This window comes from Strix uralensis, chromosome 5, assembly GCF_047716275.1.
Source record: "Strix uralensis isolate ZFMK-TIS-50842 chromosome 5, bStrUra1, whole genome shotgun sequence".
In the NCBI taxonomy this organism is placed as follows: Eukaryota; Metazoa; Chordata; class Aves; order Strigiformes; family Strigidae; genus Strix; species Strix uralensis.
Genome location: NC_133976.1, coordinates 87520661 through 87543017, shown reverse-complemented (window position 1 = coordinate 87543017; position 22357 = coordinate 87520661). Strand labels below are relative to the sequence as shown.

The 22357-nt window shown below is 40.5% G+C and overlaps 1 protein-coding gene across 4 annotated transcripts in view; it reads left to right on the top strand.

Moving 5' to 3' along the window:
• The window catches only part of FBLN1 (fibulin 1), an 83139-nt gene that overhangs the window by 44400 nt on the left and 16382 nt on the right, over positions 1-22357 (top strand). For 3 of the 4 annotated variants that reach the window (XM_074872119.1, XM_074872118.1, XM_074872121.1), the window contains 5 exons: positions 208-327; positions 1156-1287; positions 1843-1966; positions 15220-15362; positions 17355-17486. In XM_074872119.1, coding sequence (XP_074728220.1) covers positions 208-327; positions 1156-1287; positions 1843-1966; positions 15220-15362; positions 17355-17486 — 651 coding nt within the window. Of the gene's footprint in view, positions 1-207; positions 328-1155; positions 1288-1842; positions 1967-9818; positions 10263-15219; positions 15363-17354; positions 17487-22357 lie in introns of those variants that run through there. The other variant, XM_074872120.1, reaches the window with a different exon arrangement.

The following is a 22357-nucleotide window of genomic DNA, read 5'->3' as shown; positions in this document are numbered from 1 at the left end:
GACTCCCTCCAAGTCACACACCTATCCTGCCAGACCCTGTTGAGAGTAATACACCCAAAGCCCACTATTTCCAGCTTACTCAGTGACATGCGTACCATCCTTTTTTAATTAAAAAAATTGTCTTCCGAACTTTTGTCTTAGTCCTGTAATAGGAATGATGAATAGAGCAAGAAGTTTGGGCTTCAGGTATATAATTTTGCATTTCAGATTTAAATGAGTGTGAGAGCAGCCCCTGTAGTCAAGAGTGTGCCAATGTGTATGGCTCCTATCAGTGCTACTGCCGCCGTGGCTTTCAGCTTAGTGACATAGATGGCATTTCATGTGAAGGTAAGCTTTTTCATTTTGCAGAGGACGAGCAAGCATCTCTTATTCTCACCATAACGTACATGAACAATCCCATGTACCTGTAATTGTTGCATTTTAACATTTGATTGTCTTTGGTATTTTCCTGTGAAACTATGAAACTGTATTTAATGAAGGTCTCCCACCCATGTGCTAGTCTAGAAATATCTTTGCTTGTGTGGTGTCAGTTTTGCTGTTTACACTGAGTTGTAGCTTGGCCTCCTTCTGTAACTTGCCAGAAATGTTTGGGTTTTTTTACCTGAGGAACTGACAAAATTTATAGTCTTCAGCAAGTGAAGATACAAACACATTTATATGTTGTATATGTAATATACAATATTACTAGGTAGTATTTTATATATCCTCTTTTTGTGGCTGGATCTGAAGTAATATGTAAGTAGGTTCTCCTCAAATACAAAGAGGATGCGGGTGTGACAAGATCCTGAATTTGGACTCAAGTCTTCAGGATTTACTAGACAGTAGGACACCTCATCTTGATTTCCTTTTTGTGAGAACAAGGATAAAACTAATCCTCTCCCTCCCTTTTGTAAAGTATGATGATACATGACACTGTAAAGTGCTTGCTCTTATCCATTTACTTTATCTCTTGGGCCCTTATATTGCTTTTAATTTTCTTCACACCTCCATTTATTCCAGACAGCCTTTATTGACTAGACCCACACCTATCTGATGATCTTTTTCCTTGCCCAGCAATTAGAATCATGAAATTGTGTTTGGAGCTCACAGTGGGAACACTGTACTTGGTAGAATGTCCTGAACACATAGTAAATTAGTGGTGTTTTCTTCTTGCAGATATTGATGAATGTGCTTTACCTACTGGAGGACATATCTGTTCCTTTCGATGTATTAATATTCCCGGGAGCTTTCAATGTACTTGTCCCTCCACTGGTTACAGGTTGGCACCCAATGCACGCAACTGCCAAGGTGAGTTCAAGAACTGCAGGGAGACCTAACTGGATTGTGGACTTCGGAAAAGTTCTAGCAAGTTTTTGTGTTTAAAAAAATGCCTTTCCTACGACATTGTAGGTAAAGCAGTAAACATCAGCTTGAAATCTGAAGAAACCAGTATTTTATAATAAATATACAGGAAATTTCTCTTATAAACTGTAGAATGCAGTAGAGTATACTTTTATAACTTTATTAAAGAATTATAAAAAATTCTGAAGATGAAGATTCCCACTGTGAAATGCTATGAGTTAGTTTAGCCATTAAAAGTAAATACCATGCTGTAAATATTTCAGCAAATATTTAGGTCTTGTCCACTTAGTGGCACTGCTGTTCTTCCTTTTCCTGTCCTTGCCTGTTGTTTGGGTTAGTTTTCTTCTTTTTTGTTCCCCTGCTCTCCCCTTCCAATCCTGTAATAATATTTAATTGCATGCCATGTTCTGTAGTACCTAATATGTGATACTTTCATCATCTGGCACCTGCAAGTAGAGGAAAGGCACGTGTTTAATCCACTCACCTTTTTCCATTTGGCAGATATTGATGAGTGTGTTGCAGAAAGCCACAACTGCTCTTTCAATGAGACCTGCTTTAACATCCAGGGAGGCTTTCGCTGTCTGTCTTTGGAATGTCCAGAAAATTACCGCAAGTCAGGAGATACGTAAGTGCTTTATTTTTCAAGGTTGAACAGTTTTTTGGAGACGTGATCTCCTTAGTGCCGACTTAAATACATAACGGATTCGGGCAAATATGTATTTTGTTGGTAGGCCTACCCTGTGGTTTGCACACACAGGTCTGGTCCCTTTCTCATGCTCCTGAGTCTGAGAAAAAGTTACTCCCTTAAAAAATGCCCTGTGTCAGTGGTTTGTGTCATAATGTTCTCTAGAGCCATAAGCAGATGTTCTCTCTGGCTACCTCACAGGCACCCTGTTAGGAGGGTTACATTTGGCTTCCAAATTCTGTCTTTTATTTCCTTTCACACATAGTCTTTCCTTACTTTCACTTCAGTGAAAGAGTTCTTTTTAGCTCCCACTCTGAATTCTTACCAGTTCTGTTGCAAAGCATTGCGAGAATGTCTGATTTTTTAGTACCATTTCACCCCTGTTAAAAAAGCTGTGAATCCTAGCAAGGGTGGTATGTTAGCTGCTGCTCATATTTGTGTCTCAACCTAGCTCAGAGAAAGTCTGTGCATTCTGGTGTTGGAAATACGAGACAGCTTTGGGAGGAGGGGCAGCTGGCAGCTCATTTATACCCATCAAATGGTGCTAAGCAAAGTGGAGAAGTTGGGGCGAAATTTCAGCCGCGTAGCCAGAGCTTATGGCTGCTTTTCCTTCTGCCCCGTGGCTTTATGGCCACCCTGTGCTCCAGTGATTCTTCCAAAGGCTGCTCCACGGTCCCCCCCCAGGTGCCCCGTACCCAGGTAAGTGTCTGCTTCATCAGCTAGGGAGGAAAGCTGAGAAATCACATTTCTCATCAGCCTGCTATTGCTTTTCACAGTCACTGTTCATATGGCCACCATCTTTTAGAGTAAACTGAGTACTCTGTGCTGCCTCTGTAGAATGAAGCTAATGCTGATCATCAGAGGGACTTTGGGCAGATTAGTTAGCTTCCATTTAAACCTTCATCTGTGAAATGCCATACAGGTGGCACAGCAGTTGTATTTGATCAGAATGCTGTAGAGGGAGTTTGTCATATAAACCCAGGTATTTATAAAATATGCTTGTGTTCTGAGAAGTGTCAATAGTAATTAAATTTTTAGTTATATTTGTCACATCAATAAACAAGCAGTGCCTCGTGATGCAGATGTTCTCTTTATTTTCAATATTGTGGGTTCATATGTATACTAATTCAAAAAAAGTCATTTGCAATGAGCCACTAAGCAGAATCAGCAGATTTCCACTCTTCTGGACATACCTGAGTTGCAAAGTTCAGTTTATAAATACACATCGCACACACACATTCTACTTCATCTTCTTTCTTACCTATATTTTTATGCATGTGTTGAAACTAATGGCTGTTTGAGATGGAGGGGATCTTTTGGGGAAGTAGTAGAATGTCTGAATTGTTTTGCTGTGTCTGGGTTGTTGGGGCCCTGTAATGGCTTACTCTGCCTAACTCAGACTCATAGGGAGAGATTCTTCTGATGTGCTAGGGCTATAATTAGGCTATGAGTCAGACACAAATCCTGTAGCTGCTCAGTGAAGTTCTAATTATTTTAATTCCTTGAGTTATTATCTTGTTGGATTTATTAGGTTTTTCCCCTCTCAACAGCTACAGACACAGTTACTAAATTTATTGTCAAAAATGTGTTTGCATAAACCAAAGAGATTATGAGTTCATTGTCTTTATTGCAAAAAGTCCAAGTTAGTTCAGTGGGGAGGTAGGAACTCTCGTACTTAGCCAGCATACGAGTATTATACCAACATGCCAGAATCAGGGTTTATGTGTTGAGTTGACTTGTGCCCACTGGGGAACAGTTTCGTAAGACAGCTATTTAATGCCCTTTTTACATCTGATTTATGTACTCTTGAATCATTTTTTTTGGCATATATAACCCAACGTACCTGATAGCCTGCATATCTTCATTAGCTTTTGCATGATAATGACATTAAATGACTTTTTCACTCAACCTTGTGCCAGGACTCTAAAATCAAAATAGTTGGCTTCTCATAACAGCGCATCTATTACAGATACCATTTTCCTCTCCTTTTTATTCAAAACACATTCCAGTTTCACCAACTTGGCACATCATAAGAAAGACAACACGTTTTCCATTACCATCAAGTTGGCACCTCATGGGATTTTTTACCCTGTTCTCCTGTATTTTCTTTGGAACAGCTGTAATTTAATAGGCTTCAGTCATGCAAATCCAAGTTTGTTCGTTCTTATTTTTCCTTAAAATCCTTATGTATAGGCAACAGCCTTCAGAAGCTTCCTTACCTGATCTCTAAAGCAGAGATTTTTGCATGGTGGCTGTTGCAGTGGTGATTGTCATCAAGTGAAGTAATCGCAGGATCATCCCATGCTACGTGCTGAAAGCTCTGGATGCTGTATAGATACCCTGAGCTTCAGGAGGAAACAGCCTGTGTAACCTTCCCCCAAGACTAGCAAAGTGCCTGACATGGTCTGATCCTTAATGGTAACCATTTCATTGAAGGTCTTATCTCTTTTGCTTAAATTCTGCTTTTTTTTTTTTTTTTTCTTGATCAGCCTATAGGCTTGGTATTTTTCCAAGGATAATTAAGATCTACTGCTACTCACAATAGGACTTAAGTTGCTGTACTGCCTTGCCAAACACTTTTTGTTTCAAATTGCATAACAATTAAATTCTCTTTATGTGACACTGAAGTCTAACATTTGTAATATTTAAGCCAAGAAAAATAGTAGAAAAGATAAAGAAGCTGTTACGGAGGTGTGTCAGAAATGTGTACTGCACTGAGCCAGATTGGGAAATAGTTTTATATTCTAGACATGTCTGTGTGTTATTAAGGTTGTCGGTCGCTTCTCATTAGTAGGACCTGTTTTTAACTGCTTAGAATTTTGCCAAAACATAACCAACGGCTGAAATGTTACATGCCAGGTGTCTGACTGAGGCTCAAGTTTTGGCAAATTTCAGACAAAGCAGTTCACTCATTTCCAAGAACAATGATAGGGAGGAACAGATTGTTTTGTGTGTTCAAGATATTTTGGTGATTTTTTTTTTTTTTTTTTCTTTTAACAGTTTGATACCATGTTTTGGAGCAGAAACCTGAAGTTTGTTAGGAGATCACTTTTGCGCTTTTTGTCATCCTTACCAGAAACCTCTGAACCTTCTGAAATTATGAACTTTGTACAATTGCATTTAGTCTTTTTTCATAAACCTTAGGAAATTAGGACCTTTAATGGGTAATCTTAATCCGCCCGTGTATGCCAAAACAGAGTCAGGTCTACCTGGAATATTTCTGAGAGTTGTTTAACTTTTGCTTCAAATCCTTGAATGATAAGGATTTCATAGCCTCAGTGGCAATCTTTCTTTGTGTTTGACTGTCTTCTTCAGTGCAATTTAATTCTTCCTACCAGTAGAGGGGTCTTTCTTTTTTAGCAACAAACAATTCTTTTCTGATTTAGCAAACCTGAGCTTCTTGTAGCTCTTTAAAGCAGTCAAAAATGTGCAGGTAGTGACTCTAGAGACTGTTCCCACATACAGCCACTGGAAGGAAGCCCAGTCTTGGGGGAATGTCACCTTCTATTTGTCCTGGGCCAGGTGCTGCCAGCCCAGACAACCCCAGAGCCTGTTTTTCCCGTGCTTTCACCCAGACTCCATGGATAAGAAAGCTGTTTCTGGCATGGGTGAGAGAAAAGCTGACTCGTAAGAAGGAAAGGCAGACTTAGGGATAAGGAGTCTGAATGTAGGGAGGGAAGGATCTGAAGGTATGACCAGGTGAGGAGAATGAATCTGGGAGATACTTGAGGGGTAGAAGGTAAAATTGGGTAAAAGAATTTAGAGACAAGGGGGAAACCAACCACAGGACCTGGGCGCTTATGTTTAAGGGTGATTGATGCTAGGTTTGGATGAAGAGCATCAGAGCAAGGAATAATTTGGGATGACTGCACAAAGATGCTGAGGGAAGGGGTGTATGCTTTGGGACTAAGGCTGTCAGGTAGGAACGGAGGAGAGGATGGAGCAAGAAGAGGAGGATTGGCACTGGCTGAGTAGATAGTCCTGATCTCATGTTTGAGTGAGCAGGAAGGGCAGTAGGCAAGGAAAGGGGATAGCAAGAAGCAGCTAGGTTGGGAAAGACAGATGAAGGAGATGAGGATAGGAATAAAGGCTCAGCACTGAGGGCAAAATGAAGATGGGTCTGTCTCTTCTGTAGCTTGAAAACTCCCTGAGGCTTTCCAGCTCCAGGTGGGAGGAACATGCAGAGTATTTGTCCATCCTGACTACTGGATACTGTATTTCTGCCTGAGCCTGAAGTGGAACTCCAGATTCTCCTCTGGTTAAGAAATATCTCTGAAAACCAACCATCAGTTGGTTTCATTCCCTTTAAGTTCTGGTCTGTTCAAGACAAAACCCACCTTCCCTACGCAGCTGCTCTCTTAACATAAATGTAGAGGTCTGTGGTGTGCTGACGGCTCCTCTGGGCCTCAAGGTGTGGTGCAACCTGCTGAAAGCAAATCCACCCCAATGACAGCATGAGCAAGTGCCTTTGTAGTGGGGTATATTCTAGGAGGCCCGGAAGATTGTTACAGCTCTGGAAATCAACAGGGTTGAATTTCAGAGATGTGTAGTGTACGGTTTAGTAATAATACTTGGTTAGTCATTCAGCATGGTTCCCCTGTAGGAAGTAAATTGCAAAGCCATAAATTCTGATAAAAAGTTATTTTCCCTTCAGTGTAGGAGGAATTGTTGTATACCACTCAATTCCTTTGGGCACAATGGGAGAAATTGCCTCTGTACCACGTGAAAACCAGGCTCAGAAATTAACAGGAGGGAAGGCAGAAAATATTTTCTCCTCATTTCTCTGTTAGGAAATGTTGTATTCATTATCTAAAATGGAATCTCTCTAGTTTTGGTAGTTTTATTTTCCTTTATGAGTAACCAGTGTTTGATAGATGAAATTCAAACTCTGAGTGATTCTTTTAAAGCAGTATTTCAGCCACATAAATAAACCTAAGAGAGCAGAGTAGTAAGTGAGCTAAAATAATCAGGAACGAATTCAGGAATAAGCATTTAGCAGCATTATATGCTTATTTTTCTAGCCCACCAGCCTAATTGCAGAGGCTTGCAAAGATGTATTATGAAACTGCCTCACTGCAAAGCTGTGCATGTTTTCCTTGAGCTCTCTGTTGGGTTTCTCTGGTAGCATCTTGCTGCCTCCTCAGCACGGTCCCCCCGTGCTCTCTCCCACAGCGACACGACGTGGTGGCCGCGTTCGGTGGCTCTGTGGCCTCCGTCCTGAGGTGCCACGGAGCCGCAGCAGCACCTGGGGGCTGGGGCTGCTCGCTCGCCTGCAGTAGGGTGTTGGATTCCCCCTGCCGTATGATTTTCTTCTGCTCACTGAAGGGAAGCATTTAAATAAGTCCTAGAGAGTACACTGGGATTTAAATGCTCGGTGCTTATTGCCTTTGTGGTGCATGACCCCAGAATGAACTCTGGTCCCTGAAAGCAATAATATTTGCTATCTCTCCTTTGTGGTTATTTGATGGAACAATTAGTGCACATTAACTAGACCTATAGTGAAATGTGCAGTGTGTAGTGTGCACCACCAAAGAATAAGATAAAAGATGATGAATTTTGAATAATTCTAGCTCCTAGCCGCAGGCACATCTGTCTCCACAAATAACTTTCTGAATCAGCAGAATGTCCTTTCTCAAATCTTAGAAAGCTGGGAGCTTTGTTTTTTTGTCCTCTTAAAAAAATCTGACTATTATTTTAAAATGTATTTTACTTTTATAAAAGAACACATCAGGGCATCTTTATGAGCGTGTAAGTGCTCATGAGCATGTACACGCTTCCAAAAAGATTTACATGAAGAAAACATTTCCAACTAAGAAATTAACTGTCTTCACTTGCTTCCTGGTTTCAGCAAAACCAAGTAGCCTCATTATTTCAACAAAACTAAGTAATTCTCTTTAGCGGAGTTACCGATGACATTTCAGAAAAAAATGCAGAACTCACTATACCTGAAAATATTCCAAGAGTATCCATACCTAATTAGCCGGCCATCCTGTGAAGACTTGTGCGTGCTCTTTACACACATGAATAAAATTAAGAACGCATTTCAGTCTTCAAAGAATTGCTTTGTACTTTCATTTGCAAGTGGTATTAAAAGAAAACATAGAACACATCAACTGAAGAACTGAGGGTGCTTTTGCTACTCTTTTTGAAAATACTTATTTTGTGTATAATGAGGAGTTCCTGGAATTCAGGTCACCATGCACTGGCAACAAAGTGGGGCTTGCTTATGAGCCACAGCTCTGTTGATACCAGATACTGCTGATAGGTGCTCTGTTCTATATGTCAAAATAAAATAAATGGGCACTCAAATTTCCTTGAGGTAGTAAGAAGCAAACCATGGTTCATGCTGGAGCATTTCTTAGTGAAGAATTGAATAAATAGTTTAGGTTCCAAAACGTCAGCCTGTGGACTGAATATTGCTTTTGAGTGGATAGACTCTTGTACAGAATTTAATTGATTCATAGTTGCGCATGAGGCAAGTTTGGAGCTAAATACACAACCTGATCACCTCCAAATTTTGGGAAGTCAACATCCAACTGAGCTCATCACGTCTACCTTTACTTCTGTGCACCTGTCTGAGAGGGTGTTCGGAAACCAACTTGAATGTGGCGATTTGGGCATATCTTTAATCTGAAATTCATATAAACTTTCCTTGCATGCAGTTCTTTAAACACTTCTCAAACCCACAAGGTATCATGACATGTCAGATCTTCATTAATGTGCTGGTAAACTACAACATTCTTTAATAGCAGTGACTTTAATGCCTGTACCTGTCTGTGCCGTATTTTACGGGACAAACTTCACTTCTCTCAGTAACAGAAGGGGAGGAGATTGCTCCCTCCATGCAGATCATGATTTCTAGAGCTGACGTTCGTTGTTCACTTTCAGCCTGTGTGGGTGATCTCTTCCTAGTTCTCTGGATTTTTCACTGTAATGCGGTGCCTAGGTAAGGGAAGGAAACAATAGAGGGCAACTTTCTCATTCACCAGCATCATTCCTGTGACTCAGGGCTGCGTAAGAGTGTACTGAAATGTGTAGGGCACATGCTGGAGACATCAGGCCGTTGGATCTTGTTTTCAGTGCTTGCCTAGATGGGTGTTAGACTGACTCAGGTTGGTTCTCCTGGTAGCACAGAGAAATACTGTGCCTCATCAGGAGGAAGAAGGTTTGTCTTCAAAGCAAATAAACCTTAACGTATGGGCAGTGTTGGAAATAGGTCTTACATTCCTCTGTATGCTGTCAGGTGATGAACACGGGTAGTGCAGTATCTGAAGTGCCTCTTCTCTTCAGAAGGACCAACTCCTTGTACAGTTGTGGTTTTTAGAATACTTTGCTCAGTCTTAATATCCAGCCAGACATCCCAAGTAGGACACAATCAACTCACTAACTAGTATCTCTTCCTTTATTTAACATATGTCCAATCAACAAAAGAATAAAACTTGGGGAGGGGGATAAAAAAAAGCCAGTGTTCCCCCTAGGAAGAGCTTAGCTGATCTAAATGCAACTAAAGTCTCACTCATGCTGAGGTGCCAGCCTCAATCCGTCTGTGCGTGCAAAGAAAGGGCAACACTTCTGAAAGTGGCAACGCTTCTTCAAAAGCACCAACTACACCCAAGTTCATCCTTATTTAATAAATGTCCATTTGCAATTTGACTGAGGTGCCAGGCTGAAGAACGGATACAGTATACAAGTCAACATATCTTTTCCCACCCCCACTGCACTTGCTCTCCTATCACGCTTGCTAAATGTGCGCTAATCTTCCTCTTGTCTTGTGTTCTCACTTTTCTTGCAGTCGCTGTGAGCGCTTGCCTTGTAATGAAAATAAGGAGTGCCAGAGCCTGCCTCTGAGAATAACCTACTATCACCTCTCTTTTCCTACCAACATTCAAGTACCCACCGACATTTTCCGCATGGGCCCTTCCAATGCTGTCCCTGGGGATAAAATTCTGCTGTCCATCATCAGCGGGAACCAGGAGGGTTTTTTCACCACAAAAAAAGTGAACAACCACAGTGGCATTGTGGTCATGCAGCGGCAAATCACAGAGCCCAGAGACCTTCTTCTGACAATTCAAATGCAACTTACCCGCCATGGAACTGTCAACACATTTATTGCCAAACTTTTTATCTTTGTCTCTGCACAACTTTGATCCCTAACTTACAGGCATCATTGGCTATTTTTTCTCTTCTAAGAATAGCGCCTTTTTTCCCAATTTTAATAAAGTTTTAGTTCATCTGTTGCATGCTGCACTTGCATTTTATTTGCCATCATCATTACGGTTCTCCACTTTCCACTGTCGCTGAACGTCTCACTTTGGAGAGATTCTTATGTGTACCCTGCATCATTATAAAAAGCAGAAATTGGTGTCCAAGAGCTTATTATCTGAATATACTGAGGACTAAAAACTATCAATTTACTTCACACAGTAGTGGACTTGGTCTCATTTGATGATACACAGCTGCATATGTTTAGGTCTAAATTGTCAAAACAAAATAGGTACATAATTTGAGCTGTCTCAACTGGACGTCTTTAGAGAGTTTCATCAGTTCTGGGGCAAACACTGTGAATTTTCTGAAAATCTATTCAAAAGACATAACTTAGGCCCTTAGGACCTCAGAGGTGCCCCAGCACACAAGTCACTTTGAAAGCGTGGAGCCAGATTCTCAAGCTGTGCTAGTTATCATGGCTCTGTGGTAGCCAGTGAGCTTGTGCTGATTTCCACCAGCTACAGATCCCACCTCTAACTTTTAAGGAAGGTACAAACGAGAATCTCCTCTGAAGAACATCTATTTCAGAGATTTTTCATCTTCCTTTCTGTGGAATTCCCACTGAATTGAAAAACTAATGGTGAGAAAACAGCAATGAACTTCCTAACAGCTTTCAGCTAGTAGCAGAGAGCTCCTTTCTGATTCACAGGCTATATCCTGAGATGTGTCTGCATTTGAAAAAGATAGTTAATTGGTCTCATAACATTTTTGTCTCTCCAACTTCCATATCAAAGCTGATACATTTTTAACTGTAAAGACTTTGCCCACCACGACCACCACCAAAAAAACCAACCAAACCCTAGCAGCCGTGAAAGGTCAGCCAGAATTCCAATATACAAATCTTTCTTCCTTTACTTCTACAAATTTCTTCCTTTCCCTCTATGCAATCAAGAACAGTGTAGGCAATACGACTGGAATTTCTTTGGAATTCTTTTGTTTTGTGAGCTGGAAAAGGATTTATTTTACCCTTCAGTCCTTGTATTGATAAATTTTAAAAGCTCAATCCCAGAGGTATGATCTAGAAATTGTTGTTTTATACCATTCTGGGCTCACATAGGCAGAACAGTCAGTCTGTAGCTGAATGAGGAATAATCCATGTGAATGCACATATTAAAAAAAAATGCTTCACTATGTAAATACAGACAGCACAGGCAAGGTGCAAGGTTAGAAACTGGGAACCTTCTAAACCAAGATCACAAGCCTTAGTCACTTAACACAAGGGATTGCTCTATTAGCTGTAAGCTGCGAGCTCTCAGGCCCATCATCAGCCAAGGACTAGACTGGGGCATGATTGCAGCACTCTGCCAGAGCATTACATGTTCCCTAAGGCAAAGTTTATCCCAGCTGGCTGACAGGAGTTCAAGTCTCACGAGGAATGCCAATGTTTAATAAGTCTGTTGACACATACTTATAAAGCTGCCAGAAGTTGCCAGTGGGGATAGAGTCCCAGCTTTCAATATTGAAAGCACAAGCCTGTGCTGCTTGAGCTAATGGGGTTTCTTACCGCCACAGAAGATGCTTGTATATAAAAGCCCTCTGGCTACCAGTTCATTATGAGGCCATAATTAAGTGGGATAAAGATTCAAAAATAAATTTCATTTTTGCAAGCATTAATATATGTTTGTTTGGCAGGAAAAGAAGGGAGTGTGAGAATTTGGCCCTCAGTATTGTAAAATGCTGCCATATTAATTGCATTCAGCAAGTAATTCAAGAACACGGAGCTCAGATTCTGCTGTATAGGATGCTTTAATGCTGCAGTGTAGTGAGAACTTTCAAGAACATGCATGTAATTATGCAGTGCCATTTATGTGTGTGGTTCTTTCCAAATGAAAATGAAATCATGGCTCCTGGTCCAAAGAACTTACTAATTGAATCCTATAGCGAATATGAAAACGAATGACACCAGGAACCAAGAAGAAAGAAAAAATTATATTCAGGAAAGGATCATTTGCAAAATAACCAGAGCAACTGAATGGTTTCTTAACTTTTTTCTCTTTTAAATGAAAAAGGCCTGGAGGAGGTACCAGCTCCAAAGCTGCAATTTTTGTTAGAGGGGGAAAACCTGAAGGAAAGATTTGACTAAAGAAAGTTCTCAGCACTTAGGAAGAAACTTTTGTCAGTCACAGTCTCCACTATAATAGGACATGAGCAGAAAGGAAAACGTCAGCTAATCAGAAGATCAAGTGCAAAGATGATGTGTAAGGATAAAATAAAAAGTATTTTGAGATCAGAGTGCATCATTAATAGCAAATATCAGGATTTGAAATAGATGCTAGTTGTCAAAGAAATTACTCCAGAAGATGCCTAGAGATGTGCCGTCAAAGCAGCGAGAGAACAAAGTGTTACCAGCTGCACTTTGGATGTGCTGAAGCAATTAGCAGGGATATCAAAAGAAAGGAGATCAGAGAATGAATATTTAGGGGCAAATGAAAGCACAAACTCAAGTTTAGCAGCGTGGACAGAGCGTGCAAAAAGAAATGGTTGTAGGATTTCTAAGAGGAGAGAGAAACAGTGCAAAGAAATAGAGCTGACACAAATGTTTATCTGTCATGTGTATGGTTACAGGGTGGAGGATCTAGAAGCCAGTTTTACTAACACAAATCACTTGTGATCATTGTGATCCTCCGTTTCTGTATGCAGCGTACCTAATTCATGTCAGAACACTTTACTCCAGTGAATCAGAAGTGAGAATTATGAATGTAAGTCTTACTTAGGACTTCATCTTAAACAAATTCATGGCTTTATTGGATGAGAATTTCAGAAATGTTTGTATTTGCCAAATTTTCTTCCAGGTGAAGTCAAGAGTAAAGCTCCCTTTTCTTCCCAGGAAGGAGCAAAGGCAGACCAATACTAAACACTTGAGACACTCCCACCACAATGTTTTTGAATACAAATTCTATTATCTAGATACAGCTATGAAAATTTAGGGTGCTGTACGTATTGCACTTCATTAGTGATAATGTCCCAAAATGAGTTACGCAAGCTACTGTTTACTGATGTCCCTAAAACCTTTAGATGATGCTACAGTTATTATTTATGTGTTATATAACACAAAGAGAACTTTTAAAGAACTTTTTCAGAATTTGTAAACATGTTATTGGAAGTAAAGCCAGTCTGACTTGGCTGTTGTGACCCCAGCTCAGCGGGATCCTGAGGAAGGATGCAGTCTTTGTACAGCTGTATAGATGTAAATGTCTACTAAACTCCTGTATATGCAGTAAGAAGAAAGAAAAAAAGAAGAGAGGGAAACAAACATGAATGATGTACATTTTACCTCAATTCTATTTGTAACGTATTTTGAAATAGACTATTTTACGCTGGAACTAGACTTACGTAATTTAGCTGATCCTTATTTCGCAGACGAGAGGGTCAGCTAGCTGGAAGTCCTTTCTTAATTTGGCAGCTGAGGTTTAAAATAAAGGGATGGGATCTGTTATTGTAGGTCAGACTGTTATGTCCATATATCCAGAATTAATTTGTTCTAAAACGACCAGCATGAGGCATTTCAGCAGAAGGGCCTGTTCTGTGCCCTGCGAGATGTCTAGGAAATGATGACATTTTTGAGACTGGCCTGCATCTCCTGGCCAGTCTCAAAACATCAACTGCAGAGTGAGAATAACAAGCCGGTCTCAGCTGGTGTAAATTAACCCAGCTTCATTGCCTTGCCATGGACTCCGCCAGTTCACATCTGTTGAAGCATGATTTCCTTAACGTTGATTCATGTTTTCTCTTTTATCTTTATTTTAGCTTCATACAATATCAGCGTGTTTGGCTTTCTTTTCTTTGATGAGCAAATGTGGGTAGCATATAATGAGAAGTTACTGATGTATTTATTATTAATAGAGCCATAAAGTCCCTTTGAACATCTGAAAAAAGATGGCTTGTAGGTGTGGACTTGGGTAACACATTTTGAAAAGAGCAAGAACCATTTGTTTCTAGAGGTATCTGACAAACTAAAGCTTCCATTTTTGTTTCCCTTCTACTCAGTGAATTTTTCTTCCTTTTAATCTTTTAATTCCCCCCCTCTGACACTGCAGTCTTTTCTTTTTTCCACTTAGAAATATGAAGAAATGGGCAGGTCAAAGTTGAGATCATTTGTGGGGCTTAGTCACATTGTGTCCCAGCGTAGCCCTTTCATCTCTCATGAACACAGACCGGGTATTGTGTGAAGCTCTTGAACTGTAAGTGACTTTAAATTCACTCTAGTGGACAAGGGTGAGAAGAAGTCATTTAACTTTTAATAGACTTTCAAGGACGAATGAGCAGCTGGTTGAGATGGAATATGAAATGACCCTTACCATTTCCCCAAACTCAGAATTCAATCTTTGAGGTTTTAAATAACATGGTTAACTTTTTTCCTCCCCAAGTTTCCATTTCTCTCTGTTTTCTCAGTGTAGATGGAAAGGGAGTGTGTGAAAAAAAAGACTTAAGAGAGGCTTTTCTGGCTCTTGCTGCACTGAAAATTGTGAAAGAAAGTTGGCCCTTCAGATATTTCCTGCCAGATTTCCAGAATGGAAACAATTGTTTCTGCTTTATATGACTGATATCACATGGAGTACAAAAAGGCTTGTGGAAATAAGTGTAGCTCCACTGAAACTGGTGAGACCACACCAGTGCACTGCAGCTGAGGATCTGGGCCTCATTGTTTGGTCCTGTTTGTACTTGGAAAGAGACTTTACGTGGCATCTTACGCACTACAGTTCTCCCAATTTTTACACACCTGGCTTGAAGAACGGGGTTTGCAGGGGTTTTGACTGCAACTATTAGCCAAGCCAAATTTTTCAGTGGTCCAGCAGTTCTGATGATCTGCGTTTGTCTGTGAGGTGAAGAATGAACACTTACATCAATTATATCTTCTAGCTCTCCAGATTGCAAAACACAAAGTAATTCATTTTCATATATATGCATCTCTCTCTTGTTTCTCTTAGTGTCAGGCTTGAAAAGACAGATACTATCCGTTGCATTAAGTCTTGTCGACCAAATGATGTCAACTGTGTGTTGGATCCAGTCCACACAATTTCCCACACTGTCATTTCACTGCCCACGTTCAGAGAATTTACAAGACCTGAAGGTAAGTGGTTTGTTCCTTGTTCCATTTAATAGACTACAACATATAAAACCTCCACCGGAAATCCTTGCCTAAAGCCAGACTAGCTACCGGTGCAGTAAAATGTTTGCACAGTTCCAAATTATAGTGTACTATTCATTTAATTAAAACCTTCGATATCCAGGAGTTTTAATTTTATGGGGCAAAGAAAGTCATTCTGAGCTCTAACTCATACAGCTTCCCAGTCTAAGGAAATATTGAGTCTGAATTCTCATTTACCACATTTACTCACATAATAGCTGTGTGCCCCATGACTTTTTTTCTTCCCGTTTTTGCAGATTTCACCATAGGAAGTAGGTACTCATTGTATTTTTCTCATCTGTTTATGGTGTGTTGTTCACTATTGACAGGTGGCTTGTTCCAAGAATGGAGCCTTTGTCTACATGCAAGCATTAATCACAAAATACATTATATTGAATATACTATCTAGTACTGTGATTTGCTGATTTTTGACCTGTTAAAAAAAAATATGTTTTTTTTAAAAATACAGACTAAAGGAAGGAAAATTCCAAGGACTGGACAGGAAGTTTTTAAGCTAAGATTTTCAAAAAGCATCCAAGTGAGTAGCTGTCCAGTCATCCAGAGTGAGTTTTCCAGCCCCAGATGCTGTGCTCTCCTGGGAACTCCTGTATTTCTTTAGTTCCTTCGGCCTGTGCCGTACTTGCAAGTTTTTAAATCCTGCAGTTCCATAAGGATTGCACTCACTTTGCTTGGTTCACATATAAACTTACAGATCAAGAGCCAGTTTTTGCTCCTTGGCGTTTGTATTCCTGTTCTGGCAGCTTCACCGGGGCTTGCGTACACGTCCGTAGGTGGGATGACTGCCTTCAGCCCTGCTTCTCTGAAGGATGAGCCACTGTGTGCCACAGACAGAGAGAGATGAAGGGAACGGAGGAAAGGAAGATTATTTTGGAGGGGTTTTTAAAGATCTTGAATCCTTATTTCTGATGCACCCAGTCTCAGCCTTGCTATCTCAGAAAGTTGTCCTAAATGAAAAGCAAAGCTGATTCTTCACTTCTGCACCAGGCAGAGGGAGTAGGACAAGAGACGTCCCAATCCTTGTTCAAATAGGAACAATTAAACCACCAATAATTTAGCTGTATAGAGCTTCTACAGATTGCAGCAGGCCTGTTTCAGGCCTTGGCTGGCCCTGCTTCACAGGGAACTGAGGAATGGCCCATAGCCACTTCTCCCATACACACCCCTTCAGCTTCACCAGGTGTACTGGCAGCAGAGCTAAGGATTTGGCCCAGGATGCTTCCCAAACCGTTCCCTCATTAGTCCATCCTCATGATTTAATAAAAAGAGATGAGACCTAGCGATCTGAAGCCCAGAAGACGTTCCTAAACTGTAATTCAGTGCATGGCCTTGGGTGAATTCTTACAGCCCCATGGTTTAGTTTCATCATCTGTAGAGTGAGGATAATAATGAGAATAATAATACTTACCTCCCTCACAAGGGGCTTGAAAAATAGTCTCACTTTTTTTTTTTTTTTTTTAAACCTAAAACTCTCCTCCAGTACTCAAAAGGACTGTGATTTGTAATAGCAATACTTTGTGTAACTGCCTAAGGGAATCAGAGTTCAGGGGTTTATCTGTTTGGTCCCACACAACTGCCCACCCTGTGGATCCTCAGGGATCCCTCTTTGGGTACAAGCTGGAAGTCTGACCGATTTCTAAAAGTGGTCTTTCTGGACTCTAAAAGTAATAGTGTTTTAGCTTCGGGGTTTCTTGGACAGTACAGGAGGAGAAAATAAATCTGCATGAATCCTCCCTTTCCCCAGTTCTTATTTCCTTCAATTTAAAGGACTTAAAATTTAAGGGACCGGGGGGGGGAAGGCAATGTCCTCCACCAGCTTTGAGGACAAGTCATTTTGGATCAAATTCTGTTGGATTCTTCAGTGATGTTTTCAAATACTTCTCAGTACATTCTGTGATACACTTTATTTATTTGCAGAGATTATTTTTCTTCGTGCCATCACACCTACGTATCCGGCCAACCAGGCAGATATCATATTTGACATAACAGAAGGAAATTTAAGAGATTCCTTTGATATCATCAAGCGTTACATGGATGGTATGACAGTGGGTGAGTGTTTTTCTGTTTACTTTCTTCTCTCAGTAGTATTGTAGAACAAGGTCGAAGAAATTAACTCAAGTAATTAATTCCTACCTTGATTTTCAAGCCTGCATTGATTTAATATTCTCCAGTCCAAAATGTGTAATTTGAACTAATATCACAGATAATTTTTTGTTCGAAATACCAGAGGCCTAAAGTTTCATTTGAGAAGTATTTTAACTTTTTTCAGAACTGGCTCTAATTACAAAAGCAAATGGCTTAGTTTTAAAATGATGAGATTTGCCCATTGTAATCAAACCAAATATAAAATATGTAGTATGTCAACAAAGAGACTGTAAATTTAATTAACTGTTCTTTCTTGTTTAAACAGCATTGCATCAATTTTTGGATAATAATCAAATCTTTAAAGCAGGACTGAATTTACTGAATCTGTTACCTGTTTTAATATTTAATGGCAGGCTGGTTCAGTTTTAAATAAATACCTCTGCTGAGGGTAAAAGGGATCTCTCAAATGCTGTTGTTTAGAAGAAACTTCAGAATGGAACATACACGTTTGATTTACAGTCTCAGCTTGGTGGGGATGAGGCGTGGCAGGAGGTAGAGCTGCGTATATGGGTCATACCCTAGACCTGCATCTCCTCATGTAGCAGGGAGGGGCTGCAAAGCAACGGGGGGTTATACTTGCTGGTGGGTTTCTTCAGAGCAGGGCCCTTTTGTGGGCTGTAATGCATACTGTGTCCAGTATGTGATGTGTATGATGTATCTAGTATATATACATGCATACAGATACATATTTCCAGCGTATGCTGTAGCTTGGCTCTCACTCTGGGACCCAGCGTAGCCAGGAGTTGGCAAATTATGTGAAGGTTGCAGAGCAGGAGGAGGTCCTGGCTGATGTGCTGCTCTGCCCAGTGTGAGTTGCTAGTGCAGCGGCAGGGAAATACGCTGTGTTTCTCATACTTAGAGGATGAATATGCCAGGTATTAAAAAGTAGTATTTGATTGCTCTTCGTGAATGTTTATTTATGAAGACAAAGGACCGTTGTTTCCAGTGAACATTTGTGTTTTGGTACGTGAATGTGCAGGTTCTGCTCAGGTTTATACATGTGCTTCTGGGCTTTCTAGCAGGACTTGTCTGGATGAAAAGAAAAATCTCTGCTGTGCTTCTTCCGTACTGATGGTTTGTGAAAAAGCAGTATTTGGCGTGATCTGAAGGTGGCACTGTTGCATTTCAGAAGCATGATAGTACAGTGTCAGCTGTGCAAAGGTTTTATGAACTGTAGATAAAAATCATAAGTCATTAGGTTTATATTTCTTTCTTTATCAAACAGAAGTATACATGTGAATGCTGAGAAAGAGGGAGAGTCTGTTAAAGCAGGATGATAAGATTACAGATTTCAGGTATTGGGTTGATTCTTTAGAACTAGAGTATAAATGTTATCAGATCCCCTAGTAGTTACAGTAGTTTGCTTTTCGTGCTGTGTGCTTCTTTCTCTCTGAAATAAGAAAGAAGGATGTGTCTAGAAGTTTGACTGGCCAAGGTATTTGCCTGAGGGAAGCGTTTCCATTTTGAATAATAGGACTGCGTGTCAGTGGTATTTTCCTTCGTAAACTGGGTATCTGCCTCACAACGTTAGCAGAGAAAGGATGTTCTTACACACCAGCCTGAGAGGATATTATATATGTCTAAGTACGTTCCCAGCTCTGCAAAAGAATTGGGCAACTCTTTCTTCACCTCAGTTCCCCCATGTGCACCACGGAGATGATAAAACATGCCTACTACTGTCTTAATTAATTCTTGTATGTAAGAGTCTTAATTAATTTCTCCATGTAAAAGTACTTTGAGATTAACGGATGGAAGCGGCAAAGTAAACTGCCTGCAGCAGAATTGGAAAAGGAAAAACAAAACAAAACCCCAGCTGATATTACCTGGAGGGGCAGAGGTTCTGGACAGCATGTTGCATGTGTGAAATTAGGATTGCAAATAATTCTGCCAGCAGCGGTTCTGCTGCTCTCATCGTAATATCATTTTTCTTGTTATTAATAATCAGTATGTTAGGTGTTCCTATAAAAGTGCAGGGAAGTTTTCAAGACAAATAAATAAGAAGGGAACCTAGTCCACAGAAGTTCACAGAATAAGTCGCTCTTGTAAAGAAAGGGGAAGGATTTGTGTAAGGGTGGAGAAAGACAAAGGGCGCAGACGACAGCAGAAGGATTTACTGGTTATCAGAAAGCTTTATTGATTAGACCAGTAACTTATAGGGAGCTAAGAAATCATCAGTTTATATGCTTCTGGGAGAGCACACCTGGACAATCGTGCTTGGTGATTACTGATGGGCATATGCCTCTTGAATCTGTGTAGCCTATTTTTTAACCTTTTTCTTCTGCCTGTATTATAGAGGAAGGAGCACATTTACTCTGACAATAAAACATAGATGCATGGGTAAGAGGAATAATAAGCATGTTTCATTCTGTTGTAATATTTCAGGAGAAATGACCAGAGTATCAAAGCTATTTTATCTGCTAATGGAAATTAGATCACCAAATATCTTTTCTCTACAAGAGAAAAGATAGAAAATCTCTACAGGAGGTTTTGGGGTTTTTTTTTAAAGAAAAGACACGAACTAGCTCAGAGAGATGAAACGCATAAGAGTATTTGGAAAAAAGCAGGAAAATAGTTACTAGTGTTACTGAAAGAGCTGAGTGTAATAAACCTTGACTTGATGTCAGAGCAGAGAGGAAACCAGTGAAGGGATTCAAAGAAAGGAGAGAGTACTGGGAAGAGAGGGGGAGAAAGGACAGAGCAATGAAGATGCTCTTGCAGGAAGTCCTTCATTAGTAAAACATCTCTGTGCTAGGTTGTCACAAACAAGAAGAGAGATGACGCCTTAAGAAGGACCTGCATCTAAACTGTGTTTGTGTGAATGGAAAGGAACAAGATGCTCTCAGAAGTGTAACAGTCAAAAAAGTGAAAAGGTACAGGTTTCTTTTGGTAAAGGTTTAGAGAGTGGGAGGAGCTGTTAGAGATGGTGTTACAGAAGAAAAGTGAGGACTTCAACACTGACAGAGAACTGTGGACTGAAGAGAGTCAGGTCATCAGTTTTAGCCATTATCCGTGTAAGAGGACACAGAGACATCAGGGAGAAGATGTTAGTGGAGCTGAGAAATACACAGGATTGAATGGAGAGTGACTGATCAATCTGGTTTTTGATTCTTCATGGAGAGATAGCAGCTGAGGTCATAGGAGGAGAGGAGAGTGTGTAGAAGCAGGTTGTGAGGAAGGAAAAAAGAAGAAACTAGAAACAGAGGAGAGAGCTGCCCCAGGGAATGTTAGAAAAAGAAAGAACATGACCTCCCAAAGGAGATGTAGAAGGAGTGGGCACAAAGGTAGGAGAAGAGAGGCAAGGACAGTATTGCAAAAGCAAGGAAAGAAGATACATCAAATGGGAATCGATGATCACGGTATCAGACATGGAGGAGCCAAAAGAAGTAAGAACAGACTCCAAAAATAGCTATGCTGACCTACAGAAAACACCTCCAGTGGAAGAGAAGGAATGCAAGGCAGCCTGCTGGAGGGGCAGTGCGTAGACTTCATGCAAGCTGAAGAAAAAGAGTTGTGCACAAAGTTGCCTCCAATATTTCTACCCTATTTTATTAAAAAGAGATGTGAAACCCCATTCTTTCCTGGTTCAAGAAGTGCTGTAGACTCTCTGTTGCCTGGTGTGGTTACAGGCCAGGGTGGCACTGTTGCACATCACTTATTAGCATGGGTGGGAGAAAAACAGAAGTGCAGACCTATCCAGGGTTTTTTTTAAAAGCTTTTATGGACTTTTCACTGCATTCCTCCTTTAACCAGCTGTCAGTGAAAAATGAAGAATGCATTTTCAACCTGTACAAAAATGTCCTATCAATGCCTAAGGTATTATCAGATACTATAAAACATTTCCCCCCTCAGCTATGCATTCATTTCCTGAGGTGACTGTAATACCACCTTGTAGTCTGGTAAACTTCAGGAAGATTTTAAAATTTTGTAATACAGCTAAAAGTAGTTTTGATAGGCTGAAATCTTCCATACTGCATTTGATGCTAACCTAAGCAGATACTCTTGCCTGTTAAGCAGAATGGTACTATTCTTATCAAAAACATCCAGAGCCAATGCAATTATACAATTTCACTTGTACCTGTGGAGCTTCTCAGGGGTGCTGGTGCTTGAATAGACTGGTGTCAATGGTCGCTTATAATTTTACAGATTTGTACTAACTGCTCTCCATTGTTATTTGCAAGGATTTCACTGCTATCTCTGTCCTGACTTTCCAGCCTCTTTTATCTCTTTGTGATAGTTCATGATGTGACCTTTGACCCGTTACAGAAAGTGTCTCAACTACTGTAGCACAACACTGGATTTTTTAGTAGTCTAATTTCTACGATGGTGTCAGGATTGTTTAGTATGTTCCAGAGGCTGGGGAGAGACTTTTCAAAAATGACCCTAAGGTAAACAAAACCAGATACCATAAAAAAAAGTGTGCTTGTGGGATCCCATATGGTTTGGGGGAGGAGAATGAGACTGGAGATTTATTTGACTTTTTGGGAAACCTGTCCTTAGCACAGGGGTAGTAGTTCTGGATCTCATGAGTAGTTTGGCCACTCCCAGTGTGGCGAAGTCTTTTCACAGTCCACCACTCAAATGTTTGTATGGTCTGACATTAAATTCAGAGTCACTGGATTGAAAAAGATTTGGTTCTGAACTTGGTCCCTGGACCCACTCTGCAGTGCCGGGCAAGTACCTTCACATTCCTCTGTGCTTCTCCCTTATCCTCCGCTGCTCGAGACTCTTTATTTTTGGGCCAGAGGCTGGCTGGCTCTTACCCTGCATTTGTTACA